We start from the raw sequence: 24,372 nt of genomic DNA, 5'->3' as shown, positions 1-24,372 counted from the left end.
TTGTGGACATTTTGTGTAAATGGAATCACACATTTTGTGACTGAGCTGTTCACTTAGCATGCTTTCAAGGGTCCCACCTGTTATGGCATGTATAAATGCATCTACTTTTATTGCCAAATACTCCGTTGAATAGATCTATTTTATTTATCCTTTCATCAGTTTATGGGCATTTGGAGTGTTTATACCTTTTTAAAAAAGTTACATTGTTTATACCTTTAAAAAAAATGTTGTGTACATTCATGTACAAAATTTTGTGCTTTCTTTTCTCTTGGTTAGATACCTATGATTGAAGTTTTTGGATCTTATGGTAACTCTATGAATAGTTTTGGAGGAACAGCCAGACTGTTTTTCAAAGCAGTTCTACCATTTTGTCTTTCCTACCAGCAGTGTATAAATTTCCCACCTCCAATATTTGTAGAGTTATCTGTCTTTATTACCCACCATTGCAGTAGATGTGAAGAATCTCATGTTTCCTTGACAGTGAATGATTAAGCATCTTTTCTTGTGCTTATTGACCATTGGAAAATTTCCTCTGGAAAATACATCTATTCAGACCACTTGGTCATTTTTTATTTTGACTTATCTTTTTATTCAGTTATAAAATAGTTCATTATATATCCTAGTGATAATAGTTCACTATATACTCTAGCCACAATTTCTTCATGTGTGATTTACAAAACTTTCTTTACTCTGAGTGGTCTTTTTACCTTATTGACAGTGTCCTTTGGAGAACAAAAGTTCAATTTTGATGGAGTGCCTTTTATGTATTTTTGTCTTCTGTCCCTTATCTGGGAAGGTTTTGTGTAGTATGCTATCACAATAATAACTGCTATAAATTGTATTCCAAGACCTTTATGAGTTTAGCTCTTACCTATATATATATATGATTCATTTTTAAGTGTGTGTATGTTTGTGTGTGTGTGTGTGTGTGTGTGTGTGTTGTGAAGAAGATTTGTGCCAAACTTCATTCTTGCATGCTGGATATCATTTGTTGAAATAACCATTTTTCCTCACTGAATTTTCTTGACACCCTTAATGAAAATCAAATCGTCATAATCTTAAGGACTCGTATTTGCACACTCACTTCTATCTGATTAATTCATATGTCTCCATCCCAAACTGTAACTGACTTGATTAATACAGCTTTGTGTTTAATTTTGAAATAAAAGTCTGAGTCCCTCCAACTTTTTTAAAGGTTAATTTGGCTATTTGGGGTTTCTAAAATTTCCATGCAAATTTTGAGATCAGCTTATCACTGTCTGCAAAACATGGACCTTGGATTTTAACAGAGATTGTGTTGAATTCATAGATTTTGCATGTACTGCTCTCTTACCAATATAAAGAGAGTATTTGGATTCATGAGAGTCTTTGGATTCATGAGAATAGAATGTGTTTCTTTTATAGTTTTTCATTTGCCAAAATTTTGTAGTTTTCAAGTATAAGTTTTACACATCAATTAGTAAAATTTGTTTCTAAGTAATTTGTTTCTGAAGCTATTGTAAATGTATTCTTTAATTTTTAGATTATCGCTAACATAAAAATAGTTGATTTTGCATATTCATTGTATATTTTCCACCTTGCTAAACTCCCTTATTTGTTCTAATAGAATTGAAAAGAACAGATTTCATAGGATTTTGCTTGTGAATAGAGTTTCATTTTCCCCCTTGTCATATAGGTGCCTTTTATTTCTTCATACTGCCTACTTACTCTCTAGAACCTCCATTATAAGAGTAAATGGAATGGGTGTGAAGCAAATGGGAAAGATCCAAGCTTTCATGTTATGTATAATGTTACCTATGTGCTTTAGTTGACAGCGAATATTTTCCTTATTTGAAATTTATTGAGTGTCTTTTTAAAACTATAAGAATATATTATTTTGTCAATTTTTCTGCCATCTATTGAGAGTCTTCCATGGTTTTACCTTTTATTCTATTGATATGGTATAGTATAGTACTTATTTTCAAATATTAAATGAACTTTGCATTCCTTGGATAAATACTACCTGGTCATGTATATAATCCTTTTTTATATGTTTTTAGAGTTTATTAGCTAGGCTTTGGTTGAAGATTTTTTATTTACAGTCATAAAAGATACTGGTGTGTACTGCTTTTTATATGTCTGATTTTGGTATCATGATGATACTAGACTCATAAGTTGTGAAATGTTTAGTTGTTTTTTCTATTTTTATAGGAGTTTGTGAAGAATTGGCATTAATTTTTCTTTACAGAATTGGTAGAATTCACCAGTGAAACCATTTGGTCCTGAATCTTTCTTTGTGGGAGGTTTTTAAATTACTAATTCACTTTTATTAGTTGGTATATCTGTTGATATTTTTCCTGAATAAATTTTGGTTGTGTTTTTCTAATAATTTGTCCATTTAACCTACATTAATTTCTCAGATGCAATTTCTATAGGAATATTATAAGCATTTTATATGCCTTTAATATTGGCAATGTTTAAATATTTAGTTTTAATTCTAGTGATTTGAATCTCCTTTTGATTTTTCTTGGTCAATTTTTCAAAACTTTGTAATATTTGTTGAAGTTTTTCAAAGATCTAATTTTTGTTTTTGTTTTTTTTTAAATTTTAGACTACTTTTTAATTTTTAAGTTTTGTTCCAGTCTTAATTATTAGTTTTATCTTTTTCTTGGTGGCCAGCGTTAGTTTCTGCTTCTTTTTCCAGTGTCCTAAACTAGATTAGGTATTGATTTGATGTTTCCTCCTTTTGATATAGATGTTTTGAGGTATAAACCTCCCTATAAGCATAAAAAATTGCATCATACAAACTTTTAATATGTTTGATTTTTATTTTCATTTCTTTCAAAGTATTTTTTCTTTTTTTTAAGTTTTACTTTGGTTTTATTCTTTTTAAAATAAAACAGAATAAAGCTAATCAAAACAAACTGATATTAGTAATACAGGACTTTAAAACAATAGGAAATCAACAACGGTTACCATAATGCCTCTTGTTGTCTTTCAAATAGCTGCAGATACCTTCCCACATAATAAAAATCAAACAAAATAGAACAGAATAGAACCAGTAAAAATAAAACAAAGAATGCAATAAAGTACTTAGAAATAAGACAATAATAAATCCAAAACGGCTACCATATCTTTTTATCTTTGAATTAGCTGTGCCATTGGATATAACAAAATTAAATAAAGCAGAATAGAATAAAACCCAACCCAACATAACAATGAAAATGAACAGAACTTCAAAACAAGATAATAGGGATTAAAAATGGCTATCACCGTCACAAGGAAATACTCCATAGTTTCTATACTGCATATTGTTATCCTCTAAATAGACGATCAGACCACTAGCTCTAGAACTGCAAAGTCAGTGAAACACCAGACACCACAAGCATCAAATTGCAGTTCACCTCAATACCTATCATGGCAGCCTGTGTTTCTCCAGATCAGCCACTGGCTAGTGGGGAGGGGATTGGCTCTTTTTGTTTCCCAGCCTGCGTGCCAGAAGAGGCTGGGATCTGGTTATCCCTCTGCGGCCACTCATGACCCTGAGTCACGGGGCGAGCTTGCTTCTTGAAGGCTTGTTCTGTTCCCCCACAGTCCGCAAATGGCGTTGCTACGCAGGAAAAGGCTGGGATCTGGCTGTCTACTGGATGGCCTACTCAAAGTGCTTTCTAATTTCCTTCTTGATTCTTACTATAATCCATTTGTTATTTGGAAATGTATTTTAAAAGTTATCATATATTGGTGAAGGTCTGAAATTTTCTTTTGTTACTAATTTCCAGTTTTGTTCCATTTTTCTCAGAAGTATATTTGTATAATTTCAATTCTTTTAAGTATCTTTTTGGGATTGCTTTATGACCTACCATGAAGTCTATTCATGCACACTTGAGAATATTATTGAGTAGAGCATTGTATAGATGTATGTTAAATCATGTTAGTTTATAGCATGATTTAAATATTTGTTGAATAGATTTGTCAAGGTATTTAATCAGAAATTGTTAATTTTTTAACATTTCTGAAGGAATTAACTGCATGTTTGATTATATTGCCTCTGTGAATTGACCTGTTACAAAACACACTTAAAATTAAAATTATGTTGAAAAAAATAAATCAAAACTTCTTAAGAATCTTAAAATTATTGTGCAAAGTGCAGGCACTAAGCTTTGAGTGTGGACGTGATTTCCAGATGCAACCTACTTATTGATATTCTGTTACTGAACAGCCTTAAAATACATAGAGTTACTGTTTCTCTAAGAATTGTCTGACTCAAAGAGTCAGTTTTTAAGAAGAACTCACAGTTTTAGAAGTGATTCACAGATTTTGATGAATGTGAATTATGTTTGTATTTCTGCAGTTCTCTGTGGATATCCTCATTGAAAGACGAATGCCCTTCAGGTGAACAGGACTCAAGATTCAGTTGAGCACAATCTTGGTCAATAAAGAAAACGTGTAACATTCTTGTACACTTGAACACAGTTAAAAGTATTTCAGCACTGCTTGAAGTGTCTTGCTCCGTCAAAGCGGTTTCTCTTTCCTGAAACAGTTGAAATCGAGGCCAATAGCTCCCTTTAGTGTTGTGAATTTGGAATTCAAATGGAGATGGTCTCTGACTCCCCAGAGCATTCAGGAATCTAATTTGACACATACCAGTGTTCTCACTGACATGGTTATCATTGATTAAAATATACTTATCACCACTAAATTTATTTTGGGTAGGATAAATTGCTTTTGCAGTTTTTATATCATTAATAAGTTGGGTTTCTTTTAGAACTCTTGTCAACATATCATTTGGTTTTTACAGTTTAAATTTGTGAATGTTACCCTTTTTGAAAAATTGTGACATTGAAGTTATCTTTATTTTTGCCTGAACCATTTTTTCCCCCTCTGCGGAGACTGAACCCAGGGCCTTCTCACTGGGCTGCATCTGCCCAGTCCTTGAAGAAAACATTAAAAAATTTTTTTTTGTCACAGCGTCTCACTGAGCTGCCCACCCTGGACTGCAGCTTGTGATCCTTGTGCCTCGCACACCTGGAGTGGTGGCCTGTGCCAGACACCCAGGTTCCTGTACTCTTTCTCTCAGAAATAACAATTATTTGAGACATGAATAAAGTATTTCGATTAATAAGTTCACGTTTTACTTTTGGTCCTTGACATTGTAACTACTTGATTTCCTCTCACTGAGCTATAAGGAAGAAGTCTAGTATATCCTTTATATCCCGCCTGCTGTGACAATGCCTTGATGATTAGAGAAGTCACATCTCTAAACATTACTGCTTGATTTTTTCCTATTGTACATGTTTCGAAGAGTCCATGGAACTTAAGTTAAAAGTTTATTATTTGTTAGAATACTTTGTCTTTAAGCAATCCTGCCTCCTAAACCATTGTATGTTTAGATATATTTGTTTGCATGGTAGAAAGAACACATATAATGAGTTCAGTCCCAGTTTAGCTGCATTACTATGCTATTTTGGGAAAGCTATGCGATTTTTTTGAGCTTTGGTGAGCCCTATGTGAAATGGGCTTAATGCAGCCTGATCTGGACCTCTTTGGCCTTCTGTTGTGCTTAGGTCTCATGGCTATAAAGCTCCTGGTGTGGTCTTGGGACACAGAATATCTAACATGTAATCAATTTCTGTTTTTCATCCTTTCTTTTCCAGTAGTAGGTGAACTCCTTAGTATTAGTAGGAATATATGAATTCTGTGTTTTTCAAACTTAGTATATAGCTAGATCCTAATTCATGCTAAATACATTAGTTGTGTAACTTTGACAATCAATCCCCAGATATTCAAAGTGAATCTCCACCTATGCAGGTTTATAACTTTTCAAAATTTGCGGCAGTATGGTCTTTATCCTTGGCACGGCCTTATTAATGAATTTCATTTACTATATTGCTAATCAAGAATAAGAATAATATAGGGGTTTTTAATATAGTTTTAATATATTTATTCATTTTAATTCTGTAAACTCTTAACAAAGAGCACCTATGTATTTTCAATTTTATTGTTTTTTCCTTGGATTTTATAACTGCTTTTAAATTGCTTATACTTTTCTTCCCTGCCTCCCACATTGCAGCAGTGAATGGAGCTGGTTGCATTTATTTCTTCATTTGTAACTCAAGTTCCATTAAAGGCTTGGTGCCATCAGCTGTATCCTGTTGGAGCCAGGAACTCCATTTTCCACTAACAAGCTAACCTCACCCATTATTTTATTTCTTGTGTAGTAATGGTGTTTATTGCTATTGCACAGCCAGTTTGAAGCTTAATTTTATACACTATATGTTTTAATCTGACCATATTTAGCTTTAAAGAAAAGGTCTCTAAGACTGAGATAAAGGTTTTCTGTTTAATGGTGGTTAATAACCTATTTGGATGTATTCATCTGAGGAACTGAAGATAATTTTGCCATCAGAGCACTTGCATAAGGTCACAAACAGATGGGTCTTAGTCCAAACCCTGAAGGCAAAGAGATTAGATGCTCTTTTAATTGCTTGGGGAAGAAAATTTCCACAGCCATGTCTCCCTTCCAAGGACACCCTGATCTTCACTGTGACAACCCACACATTCAGTGCCTTTCAATAAGACAAAAAACATCACTTCAGTCATGGAGTGACTCACTACACATAAAAACAAAGAAGATTTTGGTAAGTTTACATTTTAATTGTGCAGCTGCAGCAGGTTGACATACCAGAGTATCAGATTAACAAAGAAATTTAGAAATGTTATAACGTTGGTTGGAAATTTTTAATGACTTTTGGATATGACAGCTTTACAGCAAGCATCCTGTGATTCACAGTAGTCTGTTATAACTTCTTTTTTGTGTTCTGTTCTATGGACTAATGGTAACTTTCTAAGGAGACAGTTATGAGGGTGAAATTTCGTACTGGTTCCTGGTAAGTGTTCACCAAGTGGTAGTTAAGATGACATTTAATTTCTGCAGGTATTTTGTAAATGAAAGTTATATTTACTGTATTGCTTGCCTATTCATCATTCCAGCTCATAGAACTGTTACATGTTAGCAAATCTCAAAAATGACATATCTCTCATTATAAAGCAATTACACTGGTCTATTTCATTAAGAGTTAGACATTAACCACTTAACCTCCTTAACCAAGGAGGTTGAATAGCTGGATAAATGAGCAAGCCATACAGTCTTTCAGAACTTGAAAAAAAACCCCTAAGATTCCTAAAAGATTTATCAAAAATATAGCAGACATCAGTCAAAAATACAAATTGTGCACCATCAGCAAAGTAACACAACACTTTGTATTCAGTGAGTATCTAGTAAATATTTGCTTATTTATTGATCAAGGAGATAAGTGGCATCATTAGATTACAAGAAGGATTTAACTAGCACTGTTAATTTACATTATCAAGAAAGTTTTTTTGGGAGTTGTTTCTTAATTACCTATTGATTTGAAGAGTTTGTGACTGGAAGAGGCTATTGAGATTACCTATTCCTATACCTGTTTTACAAATGAGAAGACAGACGCCCCAGGGTTTAAATAACTTGACTGTAGGAAACTGTTTAGGCACTGAGGTGAGCTAGAATTCAGGCTATATTATTGAAAGACATAAAAGGGGAAAAGTTCATTCTGTGCCCTCCCCAGGCTTGCATGTGAGTGCTGTTCCTGTTACTGCTCATTCCTGAAAGTGATGTGGTTAGCATGACTGGTAAAGAAAGGGAGATTGAAAGGAAATGTTTTCTAAAACAGGGGTAATAAACTTCAAATGAAGGCAAATTCCATGCTAATTGTCAGTGGGTTTATGAGAACGGAAAATAAATCTGCACTGCTGTTTGGTGACTCCACTGTGGTCTTATGACCCTGTGGATGAACAATCAGATTAACAAACTGTTAAAAAGGCTAGGCTCAAGTAGCATCTCTTTCTAGAAGAAGAGGGATGGCAGAGATGAACTATTGGGTTGATGTAAGTAGATTTTCTGTCGGGCAAGTGTATCTATTATGCTTCTTTACATTGGTAATCTGCAGACCCAATTCTGTACTTTATCTCTTTGGATGAAATACAAAGTTAGCATCTTACTCTGGCTAAGACTTACACGAAAAGAGACAGAATGATTAGAATGATAAAAAGGAGCATGGACAGTTTCTGCTAGATCCAGAATAAAAGCCTGAGTTTCCACCTTTCATTATATTTTATCTTAAGGATTCTTACAACTGTATGATGGCATTCATTCCATTCAATCAGTAGTGACTGAGTATCTACTAAAAGTCCGGCTGTGTTCTGGGTGTTGGGAGTATTATGATGAGTTAGCCAACAATAATCCTTGCCTTCATAGAACTTTTATTCTGGTAGGGGAGACAACAAATGATATTTCTCCCCTCCTCACGTACTCTGATATTCTGCTCTGGTAGGTTCTTACTTCTTACTCTTTCCTGAAAACATCTCTGCATTCATGTTTGTTCTAATTTGTTTTACTTTCTTTGGAGCTGTAAAGCCTTACTTTAAACCAGAACTCTTTTCTAGCCTTTTATCTGCCCCACAAACCCTAAACAGGTTAGGCTTTTTTGTACTGTCTTTTAGATTTGCATGGCATCCCTGAGCTCCTTGGAACTTCCATTTGGGATTCCAAATAATTTTCAGACAAAGTTTTGCCAACAGAAATGTGTCCCTTGGTTGGATTTTGAATGTATATTCAGAGAGAGCAAGCATATAAGTCAAAGATTTGTGATTGGGTTAAATAATATGTAAGCTTTAGATCATTTAAGGACACGACATTTCAGCTGGAAAAACAGTGTCTGGGCTGAAAAAGATGATGAAGGAAAAAAGTACACAGCACTTTTTAAAAGTCGGCCTTGGATTTTAGACACAAAGAGTACTGAGTATCTGTAATCAGAATGAAATCAATAAGTGTTGCTGACCATTGACAAGAGGCACACGAATTACTGTGATGGAGTTGTTTTCTAGTGTCCTCAGTGAAAGATCTACAAATGACATGCCATCTTGGCAAAGTGAAACAAGATTTTGATTTACAGTGCTTTTTTAGGGCAAGATGAAATGTCTCGGAGGTAGTAGGTGTAACTGAAAATGACACTTTATCTTTGAAACCCTGAGAGTCAGTGCTCATTTTTCCACTTTGACATGATGATGGAGAAATCTAATCTTCAGTGAGATCAGCCCTTATTTCCCCTAACTGTTCCCATTAGAAAGGTGATTTGACCTCAGATTGGGTCCCTAGGAAATTGTAATTAAATCAGGTACAAGTCCATTGTAAGTTGAAATGTCTTGGAGCCCTATGTTATAAGGAAGTTTATACAGTATAAATTTTATTTTTGAAATAGCTCATGAAGTAATTAATTGTATTAGGATGTTGTTTGCATCATTTATTTAAATCTTTTATTTATTGTGTTTGGTCCATTATGCTTAGATTTTAAAGAGGTCTAATTACCTTTTTGTGGCATCATATTTTTCAAAGATGACTGCCTCATACCACAAGCTTTTATCAATATGACACTGACATTCTTTCCATCAATTTAATGGGGTCTCTTTCTCCTGTTTGAACCTGATCTGCCTTTCTGACTACCTTGACCAGTAGTTGGAAGTGATACATTAGACTTCCAAAGCTAAATTATAAAAATGTCATGTACTTCCACTTTATTCTTTGGGGATGCTTGCTGTTGGAAATCTGCCAGCATACAAGGAAATATGTAGGTATACTGGCTGCCTGCCCGAATCCAGGTCCTGCCTGACAACTAGCATCAGTTCAATGAGTGAGTGAACTTTGAGATTCTTCTAGCCCGTAGGCATACAGCCATCCTTCTCCCCAAAGCCTTTCTACCATCCCAGTTCATAACATGTGAAGAAGAGAATCTCTACCCAATATGCAAGAGCAAAATGAATGTTTGTTGTGATTTTAAGATACCAAGTTTGGGAGTAGTTTATTTCACAGCAGAAGATAGCTAGAATAAATCACTAGAATATTCTGATGCAGTTACTCATTAATCAAGTTTCTCTGAAAAGATCAGTTTATATTATTGTCCATACTAAAGAACAGTGTCTTGACAATATATTTAGATAAAATCAAGAGATAGTATCTGGTTGAGTTTTTAGTGTAGTAGTTGAGAATGAGACAGTCAACACAGCTCTATGGCCTCCTAGTTTATTGGCAAGTTACTAAGTTTCTTCATCTATAAGATGAGGATAATATCAATACACTTAACTCACAGGGTGTTGTGAGGTTCATAGGAGTTTGTCCTGAAACTCTTATAACAATACTTGGCATACAGAAAGTACTCAATTATAATTCTGATACTTTATGAAACAATCCAAGGATTTATCTAGAGCTATGAAACTCAAAATCAATTATATTACCTAAGTTTTACATATATAAAACTTACAAATTATAAGTTGTAAAATCATATTTTTTTTTTGGCATTGGGAATCGAACTCAGGACCTTGCACTTGCTAAGCACTGTACTGTGCCACTGAGCTATAGCCCCAGCCCACACAGTAGTTTTTTAATATTAGTCCCAAGTTTCTCTTCAGAAGGCTGCTTTAATGAAAGTGTTTAACCAGTGAGGATGTGGAAATAATTTCAATTCAGATTGCATCCTTTTTTGTAAGAATATCTGAGTTTTGTTGTATTTTCATTATAACTATATCTTCTTCATTACTTATATTCTTGAAATACAGGTTTTATGTGGAGAATAGATGCTTCATTTATCAGTAGATTTCTAAGTCTGATGCTCCTTCTCTTTGTTCTGCAAATTACTGGAGTGGTCATATAAAGCTGCACCTCTAACCTAAGCAGCCTCATTTGTGTTGTCTTCGCTATAATCGATGTTTTCTGTGTTGTTAAGATGAGAGGCAAGCTTTCAAGAGATGCTTCCTGCCTGGAGTCTTGATTTGAAAATAGATACATCATTGTGCAGAAAACAGATACCATGATGCTTCCTGGGCAGTACCATTAAGTATACCCTGAAAAGATGCAAGCAAAGGCAATACTGTTTAATCATGCCATGCACACTGCCCTGTAGGTTATGTAGATGCTACTGGCTGATGAAGTGCAGGTGTTGAATTTAAGTTGCTGTTAGTGGGCTTATAGCTCACAATTTTTCTTTTTTTTTTTAAATTACGTTCAAAGCATAGACAAAACTCCAGCAAATCACCATATAGCCTGGGGAAAAGATTTATAAGTTTATATTACTTCTGTTGTAGAATTACAGTAAAGAAGCTTTATTATCATGAATTAAAATAAATACTGCCAAGTAATTTGTCTTAAAGAACTTTTTAGTAGTTATTGTTAAAAAATATTGTAATTTAAATGTTTAAACTTGTCATAGTCACTAATATTACACTTGGTTTTATCATTATGTGTTAATATTACAGTAATATTTTTCTTTTTTGAGATAGTGTCTTGCTCTGGTGTTCAAGCTGGTCTTGAACTCATTTTGTGGCCCAGGCTGGCCTCAAACTCACAATGATCCACCTGCCTCAGCGTCCCGAGTGCTGGGATCACAAACATGCACCACCATGCGTACCTCAATATTTTGATTTCTTGAAGTAAAAATACCAATGAATCCTGTTTGTATTACATTTTATATGAACAAAGCACTTTGATATATCTGAACAGGAAAGAGAATATTTTTAACTTTCTTTTTGATGGAGAAAACTAGGATTCCAGATAAAGCTAGAAAGACAGTAAATTAGAATTGCGTTTGACTCAAAATAACAGGAATCAAAAGTTTTTTTGTTTTGTTTTGTTTTTGCTTTTGTAGCAAAATGTCAACAGGAAGGCAGTCTAGTATTCGGTGGCAGTTCTGTGATGCCAAAGGGTCTCAGGTTCATGAACAGTTTGTGCTCATGGTTAAAAGATAACAGCTTTGATTTAAGGCATGTCATCAGCATTCTAGAAAGGAGAAGAGAAAAGTGTCAAAGCCCCTGACACGCTTTTCCTGTGATTCTATTCATTGGACTGCTGCTTACTTCTATTAAGCATAAGACTTTTATGAAATTCCAGAGGAATTATATTGGTAGTCTATTGTTGATTACTAATGAGCACTTTATGTTGATTGCTATGACAAATGATCCTACCACAGTATATATTAATTGTGTCAAAGTCCCTGTAGGTCAGAAATCCAGTTGCAGCTTCTCTGGATGCCTGTCTTAAGATCTCTTTAAGAGTGATTACAGTGTCTGTTGGGGACTGAGTTTCATCTGTAGACTCGGCTGGAGGGAAATTTCCTTCTAAGCTCATCTGCATGCTTGCTGGCAGGATTCAGTCCTTATGGATTGTTGGACTGATGGCTTCAGTTTCTCTCTGCCTTTTGGCCAAAGTTCTGTAGCTCACAATGTATTACTTGGTTTCCTACAAAGAGAGCAAGCGAGTAGAAAAGGACAGAACAAAACGGAAGCCATAAACTAATTTTAAAGGTTACATTACAAAACTTTTAAGTTTTTCTCTTTTTATACTTGTCATTGGATTTATGCCAGCAGGAAAGGGTTTGTACAAGGGCATGAATACCTGGAAATGAGGATGACTGGGAAATGTAGGGATTACCAACGTCCTAAGTCTAGAAAGATGAGTAATTTCAATTGGTACCTTATCATCGCAATTGGTTATGAGATATAGAGGTAACCTCTTCACAGCAGGTAAAGAATACAAAGTTTGAAAATAGTAGGAACTGAATTTGAGCTCTAAATCTGCCTTCTATTCAGTGATTCAAGTAACATTTTTGACCTTTTGTTTCCTTTACAAAGTCACAGATCATTGACTAAAATAAATGCAGTAATACAGCATAAACTTGCAGTGTACTTCGTAAGTTCTCAGTCAGTGGTAGGTCTTCTAATACTAAGTAGTAGAGTTGAAACTAGAATCTACATTTTCCAAAGCTAACAATAGTTGTGTTTCCTCCGTATAATACAATGTAGCCCAGATATATAAATCTTAAGATTGAGAGTATGGAAGCCTAATGTCTAGGAGATTGGCTTTGTTATGTAGAAATTACCACCTTTCTTAATAGGCAGCCTCCCCAGCTAGGCAAATGTGACTGACCTGTCTACAGCCAAGCTGAGTGCTACAGCAATTTGCTAACATACTTTGTCAGTCTAACAGTGCATATGCTTCCTTTGAAAGCTGTTGTTTTTGTGTATCTTTTTAAGGAAACTGAAACCATCAGTCCAACAATCCATAAGGATTGAATCCTGCTAATAAGCATGCAGATGAGTTTAGCTGCCCATGGATTAGATAAAAGTATTTTAGGACCTTGCTTTCAAACTTGGTTCAACCTTAGATTCAAATTTTTGATTTTGTGATAGATAAGAACCAGTCATTGAGGTGAAATTTCTTTATGTCACCCTCAGTGGATTGTATTATCTCTCTCTGAGTTCTCCTTAATATTACAATATAATCACTGCCTTCATAATATTAAGTCATTGTATAATTACTTAGTGTTTTATTGAACAAACATGTTTTGGGCACCTACTCTATTCAAGGCACAAAAGAAGATGCTGTGTGGAAAAAATACATAAAATACAGTTTTGATATTAATGATTTTATAATGTAAGAAAAAGAAGTACCCATATGAACACAAGTTATTGAAAGAATATTTTCTGATAAGCATCATAAAAAACACTAAATGTTAATGGAATTAGAAAGAGGAAAGGAACACTTCCAGCTGGTGTATCATGAAGAAAGTCACTCTAGTGCCTTCCCATCTCCTGATTAGAGATTATGCACGTTAAGCATTTGAAAGGAAGACTTGCTGACATTGTCACCTTCTCTGCTTAAGTGCTTGGTTGACATAAATAGGAGCTTTGTTTACTATAATTCAGTTGGAATAGAAGGCCTTTTAAATACTTAACCTCTCTGCCCTAGGAAAAGTAGGAAACAGCACATTTGCAAGAAAGGACTCAGCATTGCTGTACATGGGTCCTTTACAACGTCTAGTGGTAATTTGGCCAGTGACCAAAATGGGGAAATAGGGAACAACTCAGGAAGAATAAGAGACAAAAGTCGCTGACTGGAAGCTGTAACATGGATAAACTGATTAGTCAAAACCTTATCCAGTGTGTATTGGTAGTACAGACATTGTTGCACACCAGTGAAGAAAGTGGCTCTGAAGTCAGACTGCCTGCAGTTGATACTGTGTTTTCCTGCTCTCTAGTTCTGTGATCTTGGGCACATGAGCTGCTTCTTGTTTTAGTTTCCTTATTTATATCACAGACACAATAACAGTATTTCCTCTGGTTGTTGTAAGACTTGAAAGGGGTGATGTATAGCAATTCTAAAGGGAGAGTCTTGTGTATGGTAAACACTGAAGATATGTCAGCCATTATTGCTTGAATTGTGATGAGTTTAGAAGTATTCAAATAGAAGTATAAATTTTTTTTTTCAAAAGCAAGTTAATGTTTGTAGCACCTCATCACTTCATAGATAACTGAGAAATGGGCAGATTTAGTGAGTGGTACTAGATTATAACTATTCCAGCCTGGTAGTCTAGAGTCTTAGCAGAGATAGGGTAGAGGCCTTGCTAATACTCAGTATAGCCATCAATGTGTGCAATCTAATTTCTAGGGCTGCCCAACAAAACATTAAAAATTGAGTGTCTTAAATCAACAAAAACATATTCTGTCAGAATTTTGGAAGCTCCAGGTCTAAAATCAAGGTAAACACAGGGCCTTCTTTTTTTGGAGATTCTGGGTAGACTTCTAGCTTCTCCTTCTTCTCCTCCTTTCTTCCTCTCTGTCCCCCTCTTCCTCCTTTGCTTTGTTATTTTTATATGTGTATGTTCTCAAGATCCATCTTTTTCCTACAGGTGAGTCAAATTTATCCTTCTTTATGGCAGAGCAGTCCTGGTGCTGCCCGCCCTGCCCTGAGGTTGCCTGACCTGCGTCACTCCAGCTCAGGTGTAACATGGTGTTCTCTCCATGCGTCCAGATTTTCATATAGCATTTTCCTCTTGTGACAACATCAGTCATATTTAGGGTGAGACCTAATCCTAAACTTCTTGATTTGAATGCATCTGTAAGACCCTATTTTTAAACAAGGCTAACATTGATATGTAGGTATAGGTATGAGTCTTTTGTGGAGACCCAATTCAGTTCATAACACAGTGTCTCTTAGAAATGAATTCTGGAACTCTGTAGTGCTCTAACTTTTCAGTGTGGCTGGTGAGAGAGTTGCCATGTAAACTGGGTTGCTAAGTAAGTTTTATTTCTGGGTCCATTCATTGGGATTTTTTTTTTCTACCTTCCAGATTGTATGGATTCCTATAAAAGCAGAAGGAATTTCGGAATACTTAGTGGAAAATGCAAAATGACAGGTAGCTCTCTTACATTTTTAGGTTCTTTTTTGTTTGTTTAATAGAAGAAAAGTTTTGTGCCTTGGGATGTTTTATGAATTTTTAAGTGGAGTCATGGGGATCAGAATGTTTTGAATTTATTGCTGGAATGTATTTTTTGTTAATTCCTTGGGAAGAGTCACACATGGGATCCCAGCAGGCTTGGTAAATCATATAACCTGAAGGAGGAGCCCATATGGTATAAAGCTACTGACCTCGCTAGCACAGAGACTGAGGCTTATTGCTGAAGGCATAAGCTTGACCAGCTTCTGGGGCTTGAACTGGGGTTGTGTCACGGTCCACCACTTTGCCATTTGTCCCTGTGGATCCTGAGAGCTGCAGATAAAACTTTCAAAGGCTTAACTGTATGTAATTTAAGAACTAACTCAGAAGTCAGATCAAGTGGAAGAAAATGAAAATGTCATTGCACAAAAGAAAAATGAACAATCTAATGGAAGAGCAGTATGTTTTAAAATAGTTATTTTGGCTTTTTTCTGCTTTTTGTTTTAGCTTTTGTAGCTAACTCTGTTTTCCTTTCTTTGGCTATAATCTAGTACAATTGTTAAAGTTTGGGACAAAAAAATAGAAAACAGCTAGTCTGAGATGGATGAAAGAAGAGAGTTCTGAAGTGTAGTATCACCTTTGCAGAAGGATTTCCTGCTCTGGAAAATATGGGGCAGTTTGAGGAAGATTGGAGCTGTTAACTAATTATCCAGGACAGAGAGGGAGAGGTAACATTGTCTCAAGCTACACAGTCAAATGAATAAAATAAACTTCTGTGCTTTTATAATTCTACTTGGTAGTTTTAATTCTTTAAAACGTATTTTGAAATCAAACTTCCAAAATATTAGAGTCTAACACTTTATTTTTTTTTAGTGTAATAAAAGATGGGTCTTTGCTTATATGTGTAAATATGCACACATGTCCAAAACTCATGCTAAAAACTCCCAGGTTTTCTTGATGGTTAACTCTTATTGAGATAGTTTCTGGATTTGGGCTAAAAATTTGAAATGTAAAACTTAATGGAAAAAGAAAAGCTGTCCTCTGGAACTAGAATGACTGAGTAATGCATTCTTCAATGGGGTATTATAGAACTTGGATTTTAATGTATTATTACACATAAGGACATAATTTTGAGAAAAGTTAGAAACAAAAAATGTGTACTACATTATTCTCATTCATAAAAAGTTTAAAAACTGGACTAATCTATAATATTAAAAAAGAGACAGCTGGTGTTCTTTGGGTTAAGTAGTGAGTTGGAGTGGGTATAGTGGGTTTACCCAATTTGGGAAAATAATATTGAGTCTGTAATCTGGGAGTGGTTTGAATGTGTCTATTCTCTGAAAAATTATCAAACTGTACTTTTAAAAAACTATCAAGTTATTTGTTCTGTTGCCTTTGTGTCACATTTTAAAAAGATAAAAACATATACTATATAATATACTGGACATTCAGAACTTTTCTTAAGATAATTTTATCCTGAAGAAATTTAAATTTTGCAAGCTTATGGATATATCTTTGTGAAAGTTTGACCTGATGTTAATCATGACAGATTTGGGAATGTTAATGTGCTTTTATAATATGTATATATTTCATAATTGCACCAAAATTGATGAATATTTCTCTGATAGCTGTCCATTGAGGTTCCTTATAATTAGCAACCTGCTTCTGTTTCTGAAATTGTATATTTCAATCATATAAGTGGTTCAAATGCTTCTGCAGGGACAGAATTAGCTACAATTTATATTCAGCTCAGAAAATAGAATTTGCTTCTCAATTTTCGTAGTCAAGCAGCACTGTATGAACCAGAATATGTGCATGCGCATGTGTGTGTATGAGTGTGTATGTGTGTGTATAGATTATATATGTGAGTTGTAGGAATCTGAAATTAGACAATAGAGAAAAACCAAGAGAATAAGAGAGTATAGAAGATCTTGAAAAGAGTGAGGATAAGTGTAAATAATAGTGTTAGCAGATAAGTGTCTTTAAACAGTTGCTCAAAAGCAAAATGATGGAATGGTCTTCTGGCTCAACATGTCCCACTTCAGTTGACCATCTGTATTTAACTGCAGTTAGTTGAACAGACTTAGCTGTTCAGACTGTAGAAGAAATGCTGTTTGTAGTGCTAATGTGAGGACTTTAGACTCTTACTATAGTAACTTTAATATTTAAAGCAGTTTGGTTCAGAAGTAGGTAGGGATTATGAAATATAAAATATTATATGATGGATGTCCTAGTTTCTTCCCAGGAAGAATTTATTCTCTAGTTGGAGAAACAAATACTTTCACAATGAATCTTTAAATAAATTTACGTGTACAAGCTGGGTATGGTGGCACATGCCTGTAATCCCAGTACTCTAGTAGGTTGAGACAGAAGGACTGCAAAGCTGAACCCAGTTTGGGCAACTAAGGTTCTTAGCTAAGAACCTGAACATTGAAAAATGAAAAGGTTGGGAATATAGTTAAGTATAATCCCCATAATAGCCAAACAAACTAAAAAACAAACACTTTTCCCCAAAATCCCCCCTAAACAAAACATAATTTTTTTTTTTTTTTGTCTTTTGAAACAGGGTCTCTATGCAGTTCAGGCTGACCTTGGGCACACTTTGTAGCCCAGGCTGGTTTCAAACTCGCAATGATCCTCCTGCCTCAGCCTCCCGAGTGCTGGGATTATAGGCATGAGCCACCACACCCGGCACAAAACATAAAATTGAATACAACAACCAACAACAACAATAACAAAAAATAGTACTTCAAGATTAGTAGCATATGTATATGCCCAGTAATTGTAATGTTATTGTGCATTCATTTGTTTACCATTCAAGTGATAAAGACCAGCTCTGAAAGAGAAAATGACAAAGAACTGGGCTGGACAGTCTACAAGGAAAGATACAAAAGTGGCCAATGAATATACAAAAATATGTTCAGCATTGCTAGTAATAGAAGATTTATAAATTAGAAGTTCATCTGTCAGATTTTCTAAGTTAAGAAAAACATGAAAAATATAATGATAGCAAATATTGATAAACCTTAATGGAAACTAGGAGTGCCAACTGGTATAATCTTTCCAGTGGGAAATTAAGGAGCTGTATCAAAATTAAAAGGTACATAGTCTAGGACCAGAGGCAGATACAGGGAACCTGAACCTTAGACAAAAAAGACAAAAAACAAAACAAAACAAAAAAAACCAGATATTTTTTTTGGGGGGGGCAAGGATTTCAAATTTTTAAATATAGAATTAAATATGAAAGTTAATTAGATGAGAAAAATAATTTTTATGAAATTAGTAGATACTGTAATCATTATACAATTCATCTCTTAGTGGTAAATTTGAGCCTGACTGGCTGCAGGGCATGCTTAATGACTGTCTCAGAACACACCCCTCATAAGTGGCTTTTAACTACTGAAGACCAAAACATATTTGTAAGTTCTTTCAACTTCTACTACTAGTGTTCCAGCCCAAATCTTCCTCCATTGGAATAGGTAGCCTAACTAACTAGTCTGTTTTTTTGTCCTTGAACAAAATGCATATATGACATTTAGTAAGCTTTTCAGTAATTATCACCCTGACATTCTCTATAGTACTTTGTCTGTTACTTTGGTTACTGTTTGATTGCATTTTATATGACAATGATTGTGTACTTTTTACTACAAATGTATAAAAATGGTAAGTCCTCTGCCATAGTACATGGACATCTGTTTTTGTCATTTTAATAGCTCAGGTTCATAAGCCTTGAAAATTCATATGCATATCTATTTATTGTTTTTACAGTAGCACTGCTGAAGGCTTGTTGCATTTGTAATTTTAATATACACTGTTATTAAATATAGTCCTGAAGGAGAGCACTTCCACTTAATCTAAGCACTGATAAGAACTAAATCCTTTTCTTACAATTTTAGATACCTGATGATTGGGAGAATTTTCTACAGATTAGTTCCTGATTCTGTTCATTTCAAATGTTGTTTTTCTTCCATTACCCAAAAACTTCTGGTGCCAGCCTTGGCAAAAGGCATTCCCACTTGTGATGTGATGCCTGGCTTTACAGGGTGAGTTGGAGTGATGGGCAACAGGAATATTCTTGGATATTTCTACTGTGGGACATTTATCCATAACTATGTTTGGAAATGCCCGCAAAAACCACATATAAAAGCCATTAAGTTAAATAAAATATAATTCCTAATGCAGTTCACTTTACAAGATTCCAAAAATTCCAATGGCAGCTCCACTACCATTCAATATAGAGGGTGCTTGGTGAAAGAAAAACTGGTATGTAAGGTGACAGCATTCATAACGGATATGATTAAAATATTGTAGCTTTACAAAGTTTAAAGAAAAACATAGCATTAAATACAACTTGAAACCCCTTGTCATGTATCGGAAGAGTTCTAACAAATGAAGGGTCTTGAAGTTTACTCTCTCCTAGGCACACAATATGCATTCCAAATAAATATATGTCTGTTACTTGTCTATGACCAGCTGTTGCATGTCTAGGAATTTATCCTACAGAAATGTGCAATAAAAATCAGTGAACAGACATTTGTTGAATGCTTCTATATTCAAATATTAAGACTTCATTTTTTATGATAAGCTTTTGGATTTTTATAATAGAAAATTATAGGTTTATTTTTAAAACATGCCAAGTGATAACAACAGCATCTCAATGAGAATTTTAATTTTATTTTAATGTCAAAAATCATGGTCACTTTTTCCTTATCTTTTCATCTTTTTATGGCTTTGAACTAAATTTATGTACTGACTGCTGATAGAATGCTAGGCAGTACTCTGGATGTTCAAATCCCTGTCTCCATGAATCTTGCATTACACTTGAAGGAGATAGTAGTTAAATAATTCAACAAGTGAAATATATAAGTAAATTAAGTAAATTCCCCAGTGTGTTAGGCAGTTTTAAGTACCAAAGAGAAATAGTGTAGCAGGTGGGAAGGTAGACACATGTGGTTTGGGAGTAGGTTGAAACTTTTTCGGTTGTTTTTCTTTCTGATACTGGGGCTTGAACTCATGTGCTTGCCAAGCAGGTGCTGTGCAGTTGAAACTTTGAACAAATTTCTCCATGGAGAAGGTAACACTCATCAGAAGGATCAGGATGTTTTGTAGGAGAGATTTAGCTTCTCCTCCGTGAAGCAGGAAGCGTTTGGGCTATTTGAAGGTGTAGCATGACATGACTGAGGTATTAAAGTATCCCCTGAGCTACTGAATTGAGACTGGAAGAAGCCAAAGGTGGACTCAAGAGATGTGTTAGCAGTGACCCAGTGGTCTGGCAGGATGTGACAGAGATGTGGACAAGGCAGGCAGTGTGGTAAGTAGTAAGAGGGCCAGATTGTTTGGTCTTCATTAAGTACACAGATATCCAAATAGGGGATTCCAAGGGAGGCGCAGCATAACTGTAGGAGTCAGCCTGGTCTGACGACTCCGGGTTCTGCCACTTGGTGAAGAGATAATGACTTCTTAGAGGAACTTCTGTTCATGTGTCATGACGACTTCTTTCTTTAGAACTGGGAAGATAAAAATAAATGTTCTGAAGTTTGTCCAGAAAGACCTAATTTCAAGAGACAGAATCAAATTTTCCATGCCTTGTCTTCCAGTCAGTTGTTATAAAGATGTAACTGTAAAGAACTGGTGAAGTTAATATCGAGATGAGATGTTTTTTGTTTGTTTAGAATTTATATACTTTAGCCATTGGAATTAGAGAGAGAGAGAGAAAGTAATTTCAACACTAAACCTTGAAAAATGAGTATTCAGTGTGCCAAGGGTCTTCTCATGCAATTTTAATGCCAGAATTACATTAGGATGATACTAAAGAGAAGTCACAATTGTCAGACAGCTGATAGCTGAGGCACTTTTACTTGATGTGTAGTCTTGGGAAAGGCAATATGCTACCTACAAAATTATTTTAGTGTTATATTACACTTGATCTTTTATTGAAGGCATTGGAGTGAATTGCCATTCAAGGTAACAGGATTATCTTTTCTGGAGTTCTTTTAAAACAGGATAAACTCTTACAGAGCTGTGATGTTTTGATTTAGTCCAATGGAGGTTAGATTACTTGACAAAACAGAGATCTTTTGATTTAATGATAAATAATATCATTATTATATATTATGAATATTATATATAAAATGAATTAACTCAGAATTCTTTTCAAAATACAGTTCTATATATAGAGGCAGAAGGTTCTGAAACAAAGGGAATTATAAGTCTGAAAGAAATGTTTTGAAGCGCATTTCCTTTTTTCCCCCCTTTGAGTTGTTATGTCAAAGGAAAAAAAATTAAGGAGGAAAAAATACCCCACCACAAGGCCCTGAATAACCTACATAGTGTACCCTTTTTGGAAAAAGGAATGTTGTGTGTGAGTCTAATCCTCCTCCACAGTTGTGATAAAAAGTGATGAAAATTACATGTTAACATGTTTGCAGAAAAAGAGTGATGGCTATATTTTAGAAAGTTGTCAAAGCAACTTCTGTGTGAAATGTACAAAGGTGGCACTGAAACAAAAACCAGGCTAAGTGTTAGAGGTCACCTGGTCTTCTTTCATCTCAGCCTCTCATTTATTATGTGATATTTCAGAGTAAAATTTAATACTATCACTGTGTCCTATTTTTCTTTTATGTTCCTCTTTCAACCCACCTGAGATATGGCAGATTGGGATTCCTTTGAGAATCTAAAGGCAGCCTTGAAGCTTTCCCCTCATAAATGTGCATATGTACACAACAGTTTTGCATAAACACTCAAGAGTTGCGTGGTTTCTGGAAACTATCCATGGATCTGAATGGAATATGTGTGAGTGACAATGGGTCAGTAAGGCCACGGAGAGTACAAAATAGGCCATGTGAACAGTGGTTTAGAGCATCAGTGTGATGAATAGCTAGAGAAAGAGGAGCTTGTGGACTGGCCCATAACAAATTATTACATGTGGCTAGTTGATGAGCTGTTATGTGGAAGAAATTGGTTTATTTTGTGTTGTTTTTGACTTAGGTAGTCCAATCCCTTATCCACTGGCCATATGTGACTATTTAATTTAAAGTTAAATAAGATTCATAATTAAATTCTCTGTTCATTGTAAGAACATTTAAGTGCTTTCTGGCCATGTGTTGCTAGTGGCTATTGAATCATTGTCCTTTGAGGGACCTGTTAGTATATTGTTACTATGTTGTGACCTTGACAATTACCTCTGCTCTGTCACTCCAGCCCAAGCAGTAAAGAAAAGTTAAAGAGAGTTTGAGTGAGATAGATGTCTTTTGCCTGGGTGGAGTAAGATCCTGGTAAAGCTTTTCTCCTTGGAGAGTGGGCCTCTGCAGAAGAGTACACTCAGGCAGTCTTCAGAGTGGTTACTTCTCCGCTCTCCTTTCCAGGGTCAGTAGGGGATCTTTCTTAGATTTTCACTGTGAAAACCTGGGGTTCCTGTAGGCAAAATCCACAGAATGTGAGACTCTTCTAACACTGCACTGTCTAGGAATTTCTGTCAAGCTAGTATTCAACATACAGACTCCAGTAATTCATCAAAATTACTATTTAAGTTATCTCTCAACTCTTGATTCTAGCTGCTTTTGTAGCTAAGCAAGTCATCTGTGACTGTCTTTTTGTCCAGATTTGGGCAGAGGGTGAGATTTGCCCTGTGATTGCTAACAGATCTAACAAAAGTTATGTTCAGCTTTTTTTTTTTTTTTTTTTTTTGTAAGTGTGGAAGTAGTGACTTCTAAACTTTTAAAATGTTAAAAGTCCTTACATTGTTTTTCCATATATAAACATATATATATCTATATAGATATATGAGTGTTTATATATCATCCCCAGTATTGAGAATTGAAGCCAGGACTCCCTACATGCTAGGTAAGTACCATAGCGCTGAGCTACATTCCCAACCCTTTTTATTCTGTTTTGAAACAAGTCAGCCTCAAATTCAAAATCCTCCTGCCTCAGTATCCAGAGTAGCTGAGATGGCAGGCCTGTATAAACCACACCATGCTTATACTCATATTTTAAATATTTTGTAGAAACTGAAATGTTTGCCTGAAAAAGTATTGCATATCCCCATCAACTTAGTTTACGACCAGGCACTTTAGAAGATAAAAATTAATTAATTCATTCAACAGATATTTATTAAGCATGTATTATGATACCAGAACATGTGCTAGATAGTAGAGGTGCACTCGGTGATAAAGAAGATGGTTTTGGTCCCTATATTATGACACTATATTTTAGTGAAGGAGATAGAAAAAGGATACTCACAAAAGTAGTAATCTTGGTCTTTAAGATGCTCATCAGAGTGACAAAGCAAAGCATAATAATCATAAAGAATATGTAGGCTTGAAAACATATGTAAGTTTGAGGACACTGCAGTAAGATAGTTCAGCAAAGAAAAGAAATGGTATGGATTTAAGGACTCTAGGATTCTGGCAGAAGTTAGAAACTAAGTAGAATTAAGCTTGTGAAAACATATCACTTTGATAAAGAGCAGTCATTGTGAAGACTTGGAGGAGGTGTAAGAAGTGTGTTCTAATAGTCAATGCAGCTTGGCTGCCGTGTAGTTTTCATTGAAGAGTAAGGGGAAAGAATACTGGAAATGTTGGCTAGTGCCAGAATCAGAAATATTTTTTGCAACAAACACTATAGGGACCTTGTTGATCTAGTGGGTAAGAATCCTATGAGGACCAGGATTGAATAATCCTATGAGAACCAGGATGGAATATAACAAACACTGAAGCAGGTTTCAGGAGGACACTCTGCTTTCCCACTAACCATGGGCAAAATCGGTTTGCTTTGAGTCAGTGTCTTCTTCATCTTTAGTATGCTGAAGTGTTGAGTCATCTTCTCACATAAACTCTGTAGATTTTCTTTCCTAGCTGGGCTGGAATGACAGCTCAGAGATAGTTGTCAAGGTCACAATATAGTAACAGGCTCCCCAAAAGACAAAGATTTAATATTAAGAGTAGAGAATGCTGCTCCTTTCTGAGCCCTTACGACCATTATGACAGGGCTTCCTCATAAAAGCAGTGGATTGATTACAGCTAAAAGCTCTGTGTAATGCAGAAACTACCCAAAAAAAGATTTTTAGGAAGCCCCAAGGATAGGGAAGAGAAAA

General features: G+C 35.1%; 1 protein-coding gene across 3 annotated transcripts in view; it reads left to right on the top strand.

The window, feature by feature from the left end:
• Positions 1-24,372, top strand: part of Grip1 (glutamate receptor interacting protein 1) — a 633,384-nt gene that overhangs the window by 75,886 nt on the left and 533,126 nt on the right. Inside the window, exon 2 of one of the 3 annotated variants that reach the window (XM_063255086.1) lies at positions 15,192-15,257. The exons of the other annotated variants lie outside the window; for them this stretch is intronic. Within the exon in view, the coding sequence (XP_063111156.1) occupies positions 15,192-15,257 (66 nt within the window). The remainder of the gene's footprint in view (positions 1-15,191; positions 15,258-24,372) is intronic. 3 annotated transcript variants of the gene reach the window in all.

This window comes from Cavia porcellus, unplaced genomic scaffold (assembly GCF_034190915.1).
Source record: "Cavia porcellus strain 051 isolate PalLab524CR breed Dunkin Hartley unplaced genomic scaffold, mCavPor4.1 scaffold_8, whole genome shotgun sequence".
NCBI classification, from domain to species: Eukaryota; Metazoa; Chordata; class Mammalia; order Rodentia; family Caviidae; genus Cavia; species Cavia porcellus.
This window is presented reverse-complemented; position numbering and strand designations above follow the sequence as displayed.